At 38.2% G+C, this 16,889-nt stretch overlaps 1 protein-coding gene across 1 annotated transcript in view; it reads right to left on the bottom strand.

Annotated features, from left to right (window-relative positions):
• The window catches only part of DCP1A (decapping mRNA 1A), a 33,659-nt gene that overhangs the window by 6,244 nt on the left and 10,526 nt on the right, over positions 1-16,889 (bottom strand). The window contains exons 4-7 of the mRNA XM_035337682.1: positions 15,072-15,138; positions 9,916-10,054; positions 6,204-6,323; positions 1,182-1,946 (exon numbers count right to left, since the gene is read on the bottom strand). Coding sequence (XP_035193573.1) covers positions 1,182-1,946; positions 6,204-6,323; positions 9,916-10,054; positions 15,072-15,138 — 1,091 coding nt within the window. The remainder of the gene's footprint in view (positions 1-1,181; positions 1,947-6,203; positions 6,324-9,915; positions 10,055-15,071; positions 15,139-16,889) is intronic.

Raw genomic sequence — 16,889 nt, 5'->3', positions numbered from 1 at the left:
CAGAATGTACAGTTCTTCAACACTGATCCCAAACATCTCAACAAGGTGATGGCTCGTAAAATAACCCTAGCATACAGCACTCATAGCCTTCTTAGAAGTTTAAGAACAGCAGTAGGTTATAAATGGGGTAATTAGAAAGACAGCACAATGACAGCACACCCATTTCCTTAAAAAAAAGTAATAATTCTTCTAAAGACAGAAGATCCACATGTGAAAAATACAGGGCATTTACTGCTTAGGGTGTTACAGGCAGAAGAGTTGAGCTGTTTGTTAGATTTGTGTTATGAGTAAGTCATCATAGCAAAAAATAGTAGTATCAGCTGACCCAGAAAAGACTGCTGAAGATTTTGTCAAAACCCAGTGGGAAGCACTGGATAATAAAAAAAATAGGAAATTCATGCAGATATAGCTGTAAGTAGTTTTGTGTGATAGGTTTTTTTTCTTGCACTCTCACTGTCCCTAAGATGCAACACTAAGCAACAGAAAATTTAAAACACAAAAGCACAAGCATTAACCTTACAGAGCAGCAGTAACATTTCCACCTAGTCTCTCAAAACAAGTTTATTTCTTTGGGTTACATTGAGGCATAGACAATAGATTTGCCTGCAAGAAACAAGTTTAGAAGGTCCTTTAGAAGTGATACCGGGACAAAAGAAACCAAGAGGGTCAATTAGAATAAATCCGTTAATGATCCACCTTGATAAATACCTAACAGTATCTCAAGGTAGCCCAGAAGGACTCCCAACAGGAGTGGGCAATACCAAAGTGTTATGAAACACCCAAAGCTATATAATCTGAAACAGGAGACTTAATTTCATACTTCCAAAGAAGGTACAGGCTAGATTTCCACAGTAGCTACACTCGTAACACCATTTGATTTGTAACCTTCAGTCCTTTCTCAGATCAGTACTTCTCTCTCTGACCCAAGTTATAGGCAAATTCCTTAGGATACACTCATCCACTAACAGCACCAGCCTGAAAAAATTCCTCCTCTGCAGGCAAGTCTGTCACTGATAGCAAATGCTAACGACCAAAATTAGATTTTTAAGTTTGCAATTCAGTCGCACATTAGAAGTCTTTTTTTTTTTTTTAAGAGCAACATATAAAGGCACATATTCAATGGAAATATTTGTAGCCAATAACAGCTTAAAGCTTTATGGGTATAAAAAGCCACAGAATACCTGCAGGGAAGGGATGATCTTGTTGTTCAAGGTTGCTGGTTTACTGTGTGATTCTTTGAAGCTTTCTGGTGTTGCAAGCTGGCCAACCGTGGCAGAGATGTTTGGCGTTAAGGAAGTCTTAGTGAGAGACTGCTGCTGCACTTCGTCATGCTGTGGGGTCAACCTGAGTTTCTGAAGAAGATCAACACTTGTATGGGATGTATTTGAGACAGTTCCCGTATTTGCTGATGTCAAGGGTGCTATAAGCTGGCTTTGGCCAGCCATTAAATTTTGTGGAGCGTGGTTCACTTCGGATGGTGGCTGATTCACTAGTGGGGATATCTGCTTGGCAGCTTGCTGCATGACTTGGATTAAACTGCTGTTTTGTTTTAGGCCAGGAAGCCTCTGAGCAGGGGCAGCTTCCATTGTTGAGGCTGAATTAAGAATAGGGCTTAAATGAACTGAATAGCTTGAAATGCTTTTTACATCAGGCTGGGAAACTGAAGCTGGAGGTATTAGCATAGGTGTTAAACATTCCTGCTGATTCAAAGGGTTGGCACTGGTTTTAATGTTTGGACTTTCTGATTTCCCTAGTGGTTGCTGTGTTACTGTTGACTGGTCAAAGGAAAAAGGCAAGAGCAAGTTTTGCTGCTCTCTGGCAGAGGTGTCAGTCTGCAACTTCTCCCTTTTCTCTGCATTGGGATACGGAGGTGCAGGCTGTTCCTTTGGGACAGAGGTTCCAAACAGTTCTTCCAAAGTCAGATGCTTTGGCCTCAACTGAAATGTCTATAAAAAAGGAAGGGAAAAAGGAAGGTTACAGAGTCAATTTAGGAATACCCAAACTGTGAGAAGTAGAGTGATGTATTACAAATTCAAGAAAGTTATGAATACGAGGTCAGATATATTTAAAATACACCAAGTTTTCTGTCACTTTTTTTTTTTAATAATTACAGTCTCAAGGCTAAGCTTGAAGCCAATTCATCACTTGTCACTGGACTCTCCCTCCATCAACCCCCCCCGCCCAAATTGCACACTCATCCCTTCAACTTGCATTATTTTTCTATTCTAAGCACCTCCAAGGCACCTCCAAGGCTATCTTTAAAAAATTCCACTGCAATAAGTATTTACGTTCCACCACTTGGCTAGAGTACTTGGGGCTGGGGGAGAATATTCACATTTCTTCAAGCATGACATTAAGACTTGAAATAACCCACAGCAATAGTACAGCAGTGGCATGAGGGCAGGACACAGCCACAGTAGAGATGACACCTTCACAGCACTTTCTATCTCTACCTCCTTCTATAGACAGACTGCACTACTAGCACAGAAGGGGAACAGGTATGGTTTTTGCTAGTAAGGTGATGCCTGCCATCACTGATCAGCCTTAACTACGCAGCACACTTGGTGGGGGAGGCAAGGAACAACATATGTTTTGAACCAACACCATGCAGAATTTATAGAACTGTAAATAATTAAATGGTCTGAAGGATGGGAAATAAGAAGAGAAGCCTGAAGGTAAACAACTGATCTAGCAGTACATGCCTAGACAGTTCTCCCATTTTCATCAGCGTTGCAGTGGATGTCACAATAGGTAAGGGAATCTGTACAAACCTAAAAAAATATGTATTAATTTCCTTGAAAAGCACGTACACATGCACACATTGATCCTTTAGTCTCCTACAGAAATATACATCTAGCCTACAGTACTGACATCGATAGAAAAATCTTAAGGACTTTCTATTCCTAATATTTTGCCTTACTACATTTAAACAGCATTCCCTACATTAAAAACCAACACAAGATTAGCAAAGAAAAATGGCTGTCTACTAAGAGTTTGTGTAGTATTGTTTCCCCCCCCCAACAAGCTATCTTGTGAAAACACAGTCACCCTCTAACTACCAAAATAGTTGGTTGGCTTAACAAATGGAAAAAATGCTTCTTTCCTTATTTGAGAAGAATCTGTAGAAAAACAGGATTCCTTGCAGAACAAAAAAATAGTGGAAGTCCTACCGAAGTTACACACAGTAATAGAAATAACCCAAGTAACTCGTTCTCACTTTCTCCTTCCAAAGGAAAGGAATAGCTATCATCAGAATGATAAAGCACATTTAAGGTAAAAAAAAAAGTAGGGTTGGCCAGGTCTCCTTGCATTTCAGGTGTTGAAGAGGCAATACAGCACAGTTCTGAATTACTTAACAGATCTCAAACATTTTTTGAATGCCTTAAAAAAAAGATCACAGCTAATGAATCACAGGCTCCTATATACCATTTTGCAGAGGAAAATAATGCCTTTTCTTCAGCAGTAAGATGAGAGAGTCTTAGTTAATCCCTTATGATACACCTGCCAGTTCTACCACAAATTACTCAGTTTATTCCAAGCCAGCTATTATACAGCAGATATTTTAGCTGAATTAGTTTAAAATATGTTTTTCTAATGAGAAAAACAGCTACTAACACCCTTATGTTAAATTTTTCCTGCTTTTATTTAGGTTGTGCAGGAAGAAGTTACATAAAACAGCTGGACTAAAACATGACATTCTGTTCAGAAGAGTGAATGGCCTGCAGCGAAATTCCAGTGCCTTGTGACGGTATGTCTAAACAAAGACACTATTTCACAGTGACAGTTACTGCACCGTGACATTGCTCTGCTAGTTGCAGTGTTACTAACGTTGGTAAGGGCAATGAAGGAATGGCAGCACAGGTAGCATGCTAGCTGCCTGGTAGTCCCGAGCTTGATATCACATTGACTTCTGCCCAGGTTACTAACTTGTGCTGCTGCCACTGCTGATTTTTATTATTATTCTATTAAGAGAAAATGACTACTCTGCCTCAACTCTGCTCTTTACCTCAGTTTGAGTAACTGACTGGCTTTCTTTTATTAATACATCAAAATTTTCACCTAATGAACAGAAATCTCTGCCATGCTCTGATCGCATTTTTTTCCAGTTCTCTTCTGGTAGTCCACATTATTGAAAATGAAATTATGAGCAAGTATCTTGGTGCTGTACTTGAACCCAGTTAGCTTTACAGAAGTAAGTTATCACTTAGATAACCTTTTTCGTGCATCTCCACAGCGATTATTTTAAATGCTCAACAGAAGAGACACTAGAACATGCCACTTTCACCTGCTCTATAGAACTGTAGTTTCCCTTGGATTACTTTAAAGCAATGTATTACAATCTTAGAGTTTTTAGAGATTTAAACATTAGAATTTATAGATCTTTTTTCAATATAAACTTTGAAATTAGGACTTTTCCTTAGCTAATTTCTACTGCTCTGCAAGCTCATGCACTGTCAGGCTGGCCACTTCAGCTGATCACACATGCACAGTCGCCACACAGCAGCCAAAAAGAAAATTTCTTCTTTTAAAAGCAAGACACAACCCTGTTGCCAGGCCTCAAGATCAAGCATGCAGCAAGCACTGAGGCTGCCAGGGGTCAGTCTATCACTTGTGCTGGTCCAAAACCAGAGGTGTTGCTGAGAGGGCAGAAGATGCCGTGACAGACAATAATTCCAGCAAGTTTCCGCTCAGCCTGTTTTAACCCACTGATTGTTGTTACCCCAGCCCCTTAAGCAGATTTCTGCTACTCATACCATAGCCCTAACCTCTACTAGAAATTATTTATTTTTACTACAAAATAAGTATGCTGTTTACAATTACTAAATGCAGCGTTGCATGCATTTTCCTAGGGCATTTTCCAGAGGCAGTGCTTTATTGCATCCAAAACACAACAATAAGCTACAACAAGGAGCTGGAGGCAGGCACTGCCCGATCACCTCCGTGGGGCATTTTCTAGAGAGGACCACTACTGACCTTTCTGTCCCCACTGGGTGGCACTGTAAGCAGGCACAAGTTACTCATGTGTTAGAGAGCATACCGTTGTTGCAAAAATTAGTGTTTTTTTTTAAAAACAAACCTCCAAGAAGCACTGTATGAAGCTACATGTCCCTCATGCATAAAGGCTTACTATAAAACGGAGCCAATTACTGAACTATCGCTGTCTATATTCCAACCACTCCAGTGATGACACTAATTATTTTTATAACAAGTTTCCCATGGTTCATCAACACCATTTACATGAAGCGTAAGTTATTTTCACTAGCATTTTTACTGTAGTTTAATCTTTAATTACAGAAGCAATACCAGGCTTTAGAATTTGTAGATATCTGGATATATGCTGATTGAACACATCTAATAATTATCTGTCAGACATCTAAGTCCTGTATGTACACTAAAAATACCGTAAATTTGAGCAGCATCCCTCACTGGCATCACTGAAACAATTTTGGAAGACGTTGCTTAACGTAGAGAAAGAAATACACTGTCAAAACAGTCTAAACAGAACTGAACAGCAACACAAGAACACTTCTCCCATGATATATATTAGTCAGGCAAGTTGAATCTGATCACACAAGCAGAGGTTAAACGCAAGCTACAGAAGTATGGGAGAATACAGGTATGCACACATTCAGTAATGCCAAAGAGAATTTAGTGCTCCATGACTGAAGTACTTTCCATCTCTTGTCTGATGACTGATGATTTCATTTAGTAGTACTGTAGCTACAACTTTAAAGGCAGCACTGACAAACTAGGTAAATGTCTCAGACACAGGAAGACAGTGCTTCAGTTGCTGTTTGAAAGACACAGTGTACAGTGAACAGATGCCACATTCACTCTGTCAATTCAACAAAGGTAATTTTTATTTGCTCCCTTACTCAGAAGTCATCCTGCACAGGTATCTCTATATGAGTTAGCCCATTTAAACACACTTCTGTATTACCACGAGTGTGGACACAGCCTCATATTTAAACATTAAGACAAAAAAACAGAATTTAGGCTCTTCAGAGTCTTCAGACTCATTAGTTTATCTGAGGGGGGTGTGGGCAGCAGGAAACATACCAGCTGATCTTAGACAAGCATCGTCAAGAGAAATGAGAGTAGATACTAAAATCAATTGATGATACTGCAGGCATTTCAAGAAAATAATATTTTGGTACCAAAACAAAGTGCTAAATGAAGAAGTAGATTTGGATGACACTTACCTGATCTTGCACTTGTATCAAAGGTTTTTGCTCTGAAATCTCTGTGCTTTCTGACTTCAGGAGATTTGCATTTTGTTGCATTCCAGAACTTGATATAATACTTAAGTCACTGATCTGATTCTGGGGGAAAAAAAATAAAAAAAAGTTACATGGACACAGGAGCTCAGCCACTACTATAATTCTGCTTAGGTAGCACTCGGGCTGAAATCCAGAGGATGTACAGGATAGTAATTTTCTGTCAGACACTGTAAAATTCACAAGTTTCAGGCAAGTAATACACTATCTGGTAAGTGTTCACAATGCTTTTATTCTGTATTATCAAAAAAGACAATTGGCTTTATACTTTTTTCCCCCCACTAATAAATAAAGGTAGACTTTTCACATCCTGCATTAGCTGTTAACGAAGACATTAAATTAAGAATTCATGCTAGAAACAACTTGGAAAAAAGTCCTGTCAGAAATCCTTCTAAAGTGACTGGAAGAAGAGCTTGTCACTGACTTATTTCCACCAGACTTATATAACCACGTGCATGTACTTTCACAAGGCATTAATTGGGTTTTCTGTGAATAAGGCAATATATACATTAACAAAAATGAAAACTGTATTCAATTTTAAAGCACTAGTGAAAAAACTATAGAATCAGTCTAGCATTAGATAAACTATGTTTATGATACAGCTGAACATCAGCACATCAGACAATCTCTCATCACCTACCTGACAACTACAAATACGAGAAACACTGCAGCAGTAAGTTAGAAACAATCTCAGCTTTATTATTGCTTTGTTTTAAATTTCAAATTGCAAGTGATATAAACAACATCAGGACTATATGTTGTTATTTAGGAACGGAGGGGAGAGAAACAGTGTCTGCCTTTCTGTATTTTAGCCACTAATTCAAAAGGTTAAAACTCTTTGGGCCTGAAATGGTTGACTGCCTTGCAGCTGCTACAAAACCAAACAAAGCCTAGTTTTTCCCTTTTCACTAGAGGATAAACTGCTACGTTTTCCATTCTCCGACTGAAACACACACACTATAAAAAACATCCATTCACTTCATTAAAAAAATATCTCAGTTCATTCATTTTCACATATGGACTTGATGGAGCGAGTACTTGAAGGATTAAGCTGATTTGGAATCCTAGATTAAAATCACTCAGACTTTCATAAATCTCTTTTTCACTCTCTCTGCCCCCTTCTCATGCTGACACTCTGCCAATCTCATGTGGGCTGCACACAAGGATTACTGTATGATCCATCTGGAATGTACCAGGCAGATAAGTACTTTCTGCTCCTAAATACAAATTCATGTATAATTACTGAAATCATAAAATAATAAGAAAAAAAGACAAGAAAGGTCTCTCAAGAAACCACCATCCAAGTTAGCTACCTAAAGCTTTGATATATGCTGGCCACAAGGAGTTCTAAAATCGATGTGCCTGAGGTTTGTTGCTAAAGCCAAGGTGGCCAACAGAACATCCTGCAGGAAGTTTCCCTGAATCACGACTAGCATTGCTCATTTCTGTTTACTGAGCAGCTTCTACAAAACTACACTCATAGCAGCCTATGGGATTAAGTTGGGTAGATTCAGTTTACTGCTCATCTACATGCACAGAAAATGAAATAACATCTCTAGTTACATAGGTGGTCTAAAAGCATCAAGAAGCAAAATCAAGATTGAGATGCAAAAAAAACTAATTTATGTAGTATCTTTACTATAGCCTAGTCCATGCCCCATGTATTTCCACGCTGTGTAACAGCTGCCACAGCCCATTTATCAGTACTTCACTTGTCTACAGAGCTGCAATCATGACATTTCTGAACTTCGTTTCTAGCAAAAGGTTTTCGTTACTCTCACACATAGACCTCAAAATTCAGAGGAAAGAAGCTGGAATATCCTGAGTCATTTTTAAGAACCATCTGTTGGAAGTGTGTATCATCCAAAATTGCAAGAACAAAGAAGGAGAAAGACTAACAGGCCACTACCAGAACAATTTTATTTTTTAAGCCTTCCGTTTCTCCAGATCTGTCTCAATTGATATAACATTGAAAGATGAGTCATTCAGCTTTTGATGCTTCCTTCTGTGCTCTCACAAAAGCTGCCACTTTCACAACATTGGCCTTCATACAAAGACACATTCTCCTCAAACATGATCAATGTGCCAAGAATTAGCTTTTATTTGTACCTATATTAAAACATTCTGAAAATACATTACTGATTTTCAGAAACTAGAATACATAGCCTGGGTCAAATATATTGTATGGTCTGTCACGTTCACCTGTCTTTCATGTCAGAAAGTGACAGGATAAGCAGGCTCATACATAGCTTAGCCCACGTGTTCATTCCTTCCTCCTCATCCCACATAGTGGCAACCTAGAATCCTACAAAGACTCAAAACACAATTATTTCAAGGAACTCCAGTGTCCCACTACACAAGGTCAAGAAGAAACGAAGCACTCTAGTGATGTGCTAACCCTTCTCCCACCAGTACAGCTGCAAACCATACTGTATCTCTGCAATGTGTAGCAAAAAAAATGCTACACATTACTATTGTACATTCTTGTTACTGCACTCAAAGAATCTTTGTTGCCTTTTTTTTGGGTCTCCCACCGACTTCCCTTACATTTGTCTTCCATGTATGAATTTGGTTCTCGGGACTATATGAAGTAATGCCTTCCCAAGAGATCTAATACTTTCCTTTGTTATGTAAACTTATGAATTTAGTATTGGCAAAAGAAACTCACCATTCCAGTATCAACCTATTAAAAGAACAGACACACAGACAGGATTGAGTAGTATACCAGGGAAGCAAAGGAAAATGTTATATGCTCATCTACAGCAATTAAAAATATACTTCACTGAGTTTACATGTACTGAATGACTAAATCTTTACCCTCTAACACCATGGCTTTGGCTTTTTTTTTTTTTGGGACTACCTGAATGCTGACAGCGTTGAGTACAATTTTTGTTATTCCTAGAGACAAAAGTTTTCCTCACAGCAGTAGAAACTGTTGTAGAATTGGTCTATCAAGATCCATTTTCAAGCTGGATCACAGAATTAATATAGGACTTTTTCCTGCTACAGTGTACTTGAGGGAAGGAACAAGGCAGCATTCTGAAAACAAGACTACTGGAACAATGGCAGAGAATGCCTTCTCTTTAAACAAAAGAGATGTTAAAAACTACTTACCATATAGGCTTTAAGAATGAAAAAAACGAACCGTTTGGCTGAGTTGCCTACTAAGCTAAAAATTATGGAAATAAAGCTTATGAACAGGCAAACTCCACACTTCTTAAAAATACAATTTTTTCCCTACACAACCTGCCCCCCATAAGTCCCTGTACATCTGTGCTTTTATCACAGACATGGGACAGTTCACAGCTTCAGTGCTTTTGTTATATTATTTAAGATGCCAAAGCATTTTGGTATGCAACCCAGTGAATGCTGTTGATTATGCCATGAATCATAGCTGACTTCCTCCAGTGATTTTCAATACAGTGGGAAAAAAAGAGAACCTGAAGTGTTAGCTACTACAAGAAATGTTTATGGAAGTGGAATTTCACAATCACAGAAACAGACATTGTCATCTATTCTTCCGCAGTGTTCTAGAAGACAGTATTTATTGTGTTTGCATTTCTAGGTACCCATTTTTAAAACTTGAGTTTTTTCCCCCCCGAGGAGGCAGGAATTCAAACATATGACATTTCCTTACTCGTTCATATTCATCCTTGGCTTTACTAAGCATTTCCAGGATGTCAATAGGCCTGTTTTCACTGCAGCCATTTGTTCTGCTGGGACTTTTTCTGTCCTGGGAAACTTGCTGTGATCTCTGAGCTTCTTGTTCTACCACTCTGCAACAGGAAAGGAGAAATGGTTTTTCACAATTTTTATCTAGCATGAACATCTTGCAAAAAGCAGAAAAGAAAAACGTTCTCTGAGCATATAAACGTGTTTTGTTCTGCTTGAATCAAAACCTAACACTGAGCTGACCAGAGCTATACAAGTTTTAATTTGCTACAAGGTTTACACAAGTCAAATTGTCAAACGGTCTATATGATTTTACCTCTAATCCAGACAGCACTGGTCTGTATCTCCAAATTTGCCTGCAGTAAACCCTACTTCTGTAAAACCGTCACATTTAGATATTTTTACAATAAACCATGCACACATCCAAACACGTGTTGTATAAGCAGCGCGTGTACTATACCACAGACTGAGTCAACTATGTATTTTTTGTTTACTTCGTAACATGCTGTTTTGCCATATTTAACCAAATCGAGCCATGTTGTTCAACTAAGTCGAATGCAAACCAGTTCTTATTTAAGACAAGGCCTACCATTAGAAAACAAAAGGAGTAAAGGCAGCATACATTTCTACTCCTAATGCATATACAGTTCACAAGATGTACGTGGCTGTGCAATGCTCTAAAGCTTATTCTCTTGAAATAAACACACACCAGCCTGTAATCCCCTCTTTTTTAAGCCTGCATTAATCAAATATGTTAAGAAAAAACAAGCACTGTAAGGAGGGCAAGAGTTCTAGAGCTGGCACGTCACTTGAAAACTCTCATGCTGTGGAGCTGATGGGAGAGTCGAGGTGCCATAAGAGCAATAACAGAAAGCATCAGTCATCCAGCCTCTAGTTTCTTCTGGTCAGTTAGAACTCAGGAATAAATCTATATTTTAGACTGTTGGGTAAATAGATATTTCTATGTACCTCTATGTTATCATTCCTGAGGAAAAAAATAGAGCAAGTGTTAGAAGAATCCTCCCATTTTCCTAGCTGCCAAGACCCTTTACTTCACTAGAGTTCAGCTGTGTTTATTTGAAAAAAGATTAGACAGGCTTTTTTTTTTTTTTTTAAAGATGGCTTTTAGCAGTACAGCACTGCTCAGGAAAATGAGTTTCAAAACTTTTAATTATACAAGCTGCTTATTGAACCAGCTTCTCATTATTCTTTGAATATTATACAGCTTCCTCTTTGTGTGCAGGCAAGCACTCACCTGCAAACATAACTCAGGATCTGGAGGCCAATCTACTCTGTCAGACAGTTAAGAACTGCAGCATGTGCTGCTTTGGATGAAGCAGCTCAATATGGTACAAATGTTTCTATGGTGACACCAGAGAACATTTTGTTCTAGCACCCCACATGGTCATACAGCCCTGACTTAGGACTTGTCTGCACTCAAATCTAAGACTAGAGATGAGAAAAGGCAAGATGAAAGAACCAGAAGACCAGATTTAAGTGTCAGCATGGCTGCAACAGGAAACATAAATACTTTGGCTAAAGGGCAATTTCTGGGCAGCTGAAGTCATGCATGTGCTGCCTTGTAGATGATGTCTCCCAACTTGAGTCTCCCAGCCCTCTTTCTGTTCATTAATAACAGGTCCAGAAGATTTCAAAATATCTATCCATTAGAAATAGTTCTAATGGTCTCACAGCAAGTTATTTTCAATGAGTAAATCCATTTCACAGAAGTGCTTCAGGAATATTTCCACAATACATCTCAATTATTTTCTTCTGCACATTATCAAGGGTATGCTACCTTCATAATAGTTTACTTTTTGTTAAAGAATTAAAATGAAATTATCTCACGTAGATAAGTGTCTTATGGCTCCTCCTCCATTTCCTGTCTTATGCAGGTTACATTCAGATGTTGGCAGTAGGGTAAATATGAAACAGCACCCCTTCCAAACTGTCCCAGATAAAGGCCAAAATCTAGAAGCAGGATACTATCTCAGAGCCCAGCTGAGGTCTGACAGTTAAAATAGGGTAGAACAAGCCGATAAACCAACTTCAAAATAAGAAGATTACAAGGTACACACCAATCAGAATACAATAAAGTCTCCCGAAGACTTATGTTCTGGCAAACCCTGAAAAAAAATGGTTAAATGTCTTACTACTTCTGTGAAGTTTATCCTTCACAAACAAGTATTTTAACTTGACCCTAATTTATTCCTCCTCAAGTTAGCAGTTTGAACACCTGTATAGTCTCTCTCATTCCACAAAATTCTAGATTAAATTTTTAAATGATAAAGTGCTATAAATCAAATGCCTTTTCCTGGGGTAAAAAGTCAAAAGAAAAAAGCTTCTACTAATGCAAGTCTGTAAACCAAGCATGCTCTGTATGCAATCAGGATTAAATCTTTTTTAAGCAAGGCCTGCTGTTTCTTTCCATTATATCAAGATAGTGGAAGAGGCACACATTCCTTCAGGGACACAGAAGCAGCTGTGACAGTTTGCTCAAGAATATCTGCAGTTATAGCATTGAAAGTATACCTGGCACAACCTCACAGAAGAGCAGGGAAGGGGTGGGGAGAGAGAGACAGAGAGAGAATGTGAGAAGTGAAGTTGTGTGATTACAGAGCCTATGAAGAGTAATTTACATTTCTTTTGAAAGATAAGCCACCAAAATATACATGGATGGCCTGCAATCTTGTTAACTCAACCTGGCACAGTAAGGTCAACTCAAACAGCAGGAAAGAGAATGTGAATCTCCTTGAAACCTTTTATGGTTACATTTTTGAAGCTCCGAGGTACTCTAAATGCAGTCCTCTTTCCTGTAAGCAATACAGGACACCCCACCTAAGAAAAAGGGCTCCAACAGGCACAATACAAGTTTCTGCTGCTAACAACGAAAAACATGAAACAAAATTGATACTCAAATATAAACAATTATTGGAAAATCCACTGAACTAAGCCTGGTGGGGCCCACAACCATGTGATAAAGCTCATTCTCTAAAAAGGATTATTTTTTAATTAAAGGGTATATTTTAGTTTTTTGAAATACATTTTTCATCCCAGGCTGAAACAATCCCTGCAGTTTCAGCCTCTTTCTTGAAAAGGAAGGACACACAAGCACCAGCACTTTTACTTTTCTTCTAACTGCCTTCTACCCATTTGCAGGGAGAGGAAGCTTGATGTTTGTAGAAACTCATGTCAGCAAAATAGTTTCAATCCACGTTTCATCAAGTTTGTAACAGCCTCAGAAGTGCAACTTTCCCCTTTTACGGCAACGTGTAACTACAATGCCTTCCTTCCAGTTTCCCTAGCATTCATCTTTAGATTTTCAGAAGCTCTAAGACACATGGTACCAAAGGAAGCGTGCTTTCATTCTACAGGACTTTTAAAAAATACATAAGTTGATATACTTGCACTAAATGCTTCTAAGTATAGTAATAGCTTCTGCAAATTCTTTTGTTACCCCTACATCTATACACAGCCATTAAGAAAAAGAGAGCCAAGAGCATTTAGACATTCTACATACTAGTAATGGGGAAAGGCTGTATGAAATACACTCTCAGGTAATCAAAGGCTTATTACCGGCAATATGTAGGCTAGTGAATATCACATCCTTTTTGACCACGTTAATAGCAGCAACAACGAAAAGCCATGCTGAAGTGAGGTCCTAGGACAGCTCAGAAAAACTTAACTATCTGTATTCTGTCAATATCCAATCAATTACTACTTCTATCTGTTTGATTTCTGTAGTTTCACTTGCCTAAGACTGAAGAATTGACTGTGGTCAAGACACATTCCCAAAATCTGCTTGATGTGTTAACTCTAATTCCCATTTCCAAGATACACTTAATCCACAGTCATGCCAACACCTAAACTAGCAATGTGGTTTAAAATCATGTTCACCCTATGTCTACTTTAGATATTATTACATTCTGCCTGTCTTTGAGATGTCATGACTTGAAAGACACGTCATGCTGATTAGAGCACACAGAGAAGAAGGTGCAGGAAAAGTAAATAGTGATGGTGCAGAAAAACAAAGCGGGGAACACAGGAAGAGAAAATACCTGCGGAATACATCTGCGTTTTGCAATTTTGTATTTTTTGCTAACATATGAACACTGTCACACTTTAAAGTCTTTCACAAAGGACATTGAAGAATCACTTAAATGAATTCTCATCCCATTCTCTTCTATAAGCAAGGCTTAATCAGCAACACACCTCACCTGAAGGAACAGAAGCAAGAACACTACCTACGCTCACTACATTTTAAGCACCTCACACCACTTGGCCAAATCAACCAGTGTCAGCTTTCTTTGACCTCTTCTGTTCACGCAAACTACTGAAGCCATGCCAGTTCAACCACATACAGCACAGACAGGCTAACTGTACTGCTACACAGATAGTATTTTAACAAACTAATAATACCAAGTTGTTTGCAGACACATGAAGGTTTCTTCAAACAGACATTATTTCCAAAATTCTCCTGCTGCATGGCCTCTACACTTCTAAGAGCCTCAGGAACCATAAAATAAGAGCAAGTGACATGGCAACTTTATAAACTAATTTATCTCCTGAGAAAGAAGAAAAGCATTAATAAAAGTTGAATAACAATCCAGAAGTTTAGCAACAAGTTCCTTTGATTTCGTAGTTCAGTCTACACTCCTAACACAAAATCTTGCAGAATGAAGAGCAATGTAATACTCCCACTTTCCTTCAATTTTTTTGACTTCAGTCAGGAATAATAATCAAGCTTTTAAAGCAGGAAATGACCCACCAAACCAACCACAAAAACACAGCCCTTATTTATTTGCCTACACTTTCTGCCTCAGAATATTTTGCCAGGGTATTACTCTCCATTAAGCATCTCAATACTAAATACAAGTATAAGATAATAAACAGGGCTTACGTTTGCACTCTTCAGAGGAGGCCAATTAATACTTCAACTGAATTCTTTACTACTTAAAAAAGCCTTAGTGCTATAGTTTTGATTATTAACAGACCCCAACAACAGCAAGAACTTTGTATATCTCAATTTAAGGAGGGAAAAAAAACACATGTAATAGGTTAATTTTTTTTTTGCCTGTATTATGTAAAAGAATTATGGAATAACAAGACAGGAATACTTACTTAGCCATGAGTTTTGCTATTCGATGACAGTCATTCTTGTCATAAAACCAGATACTGTAAATTGACACTTGAAAAGAAAAAAAGGCAAGGGTAAGAGAAAGGTTGAAAGAATAAAAATAAATCAGTAGAAAGGAAGCAAAAAACAACTAGCCCAGTAACGTTAGAATTAACATCAATTTCCACTCAAATATTCTCTGCATGACCAAGTACCATTTATAAAAAAAATTACAAATAGCATGTGGGTAAACACAATGTAAAACAAATTAAATGGACGGACTACAAAATGCTGATGCTTGTTCACAGGTAGAAGAGGCAAACAAATGAAGTTTTACATGCCAGATGACTTCTCACTACGGTTGCAACCTTCTAGTTAGAATGGCAGATCTTACCATTAAACCAGGATGAATAATATCCACATAGTTTTTGAACGCTCATTTTCGACACTGCCAGGTTTTGAAGTTCAACAAAAGCATTCAAGTTGCAGTATAACAATGCAGTCATAGGCTCTCTCTAAAGGTTCCCTCTCCTAATTCTTTTCAGGAGAAGCAGTTATACAGAAGGGAGCGATAACACTCCAGCTGTACTGTCACATTCATGGAGCAGCTTAAACCCAGATTCATACTGAACCCTGCTCTTTGAAGGCAGAGATGACAAACCAGCAAGGTTGCAAAAGGCTTCCAGCTCAGCAAGACACCCAGCACAGCTCTGGTTTTCAGGGCTAGTACAATTCCACTGAAACTTGCCCAAGTTAGAGCCTGATCACTCAGTGAAAGACACAGCAGAACGAGAAACGTGGTCAGCAGTGCTAGATACTATTTCTTCATCAGCAGTCTCTCTTTGAAGATGCCATTTTCACTCAAATACATCATCTCCTCATTGTCCCCACAGTTGTGCCAACACAACAAGTCTGCAAACTATTCTCACAATTGTATTTGATCCAATTCGCACAGCAGGTTATTTTAAATCCTGGTTTATCTATGAACTTTACCAATGCAGAGTGTGCAAGTACCTCAAAGACAATTAGACAGTTATGTTACCACTGGAATATTTCCATTCCTGAACAGATATTTTTAGCCTTTTAAAATTCAGCTTTATAGCACAGTTCATGTCAATGTTTTCATTAAGTTGAAATCCCTACAGAAAAGGAAAGGAACGAGTTAAAAATGAACACACTACCTTTCCTAGCTGGATATACATTTAATTTCAATTTATTTTTGTTTTAAAAGACAAAAAAACACACCCCAAAAAAACTCAAAGTTTCAAAGGCCTACTCAAGGTTATTTAAGCCACAGCAAAGACTGATTATTTACCAAACATAATTTTCTAGAGCTTCCAGTTACCCTAGGCTTACTGTGTTGGACCAAAGAAGTCATGCCCACACCTTGCTTCTATGAGAAGATCTTAAGACAAACTGAAGCTGTACTTTGCTTCATCTTATGTTTTTTTTTTCTTTTTCCTTAAGTAACTCTAGTCATTTAACTTTCTTTGCAAGTTCTAGATGAAGTAATAGCCAATAAAGATTTTCTAGCCATAAAGAAATAAATATAGCACAACTTAAGCTACTTTCTCCTTGCAAAACACATAAGCCAATTGGCGAGCACATTGCCAACACTTATGAAAATTTATCACCTCACACAACTGGACTGTTTACAGCATTGAGACTCAACAGCATTTCAGTGTGAGCTGTTTCTTTAGTCACAGAGGATATTTTAACACCAAAGAAAAGCTCTTTCCCTTCCTTGGCTCCTGTATCAGATGGACTACTGAAGGAAGAAAGCTTCTTCAAAAGCATACCTGCTGAAGAAATAAGGATAAGGA

The sequence above is a fragment of the Oxyura jamaicensis genome, chromosome 12 (assembly GCF_011077185.1).
Source record: "Oxyura jamaicensis isolate SHBP4307 breed ruddy duck chromosome 12, BPBGC_Ojam_1.0, whole genome shotgun sequence".
Taxonomy (NCBI): Eukaryota; Metazoa; Chordata; class Aves; order Anseriformes; family Anatidae; genus Oxyura; species Oxyura jamaicensis.
The sequence above is the reverse complement of the archived record's forward strand: the minus strand, read 5'-3'. Positions and strand labels throughout refer to the sequence as shown.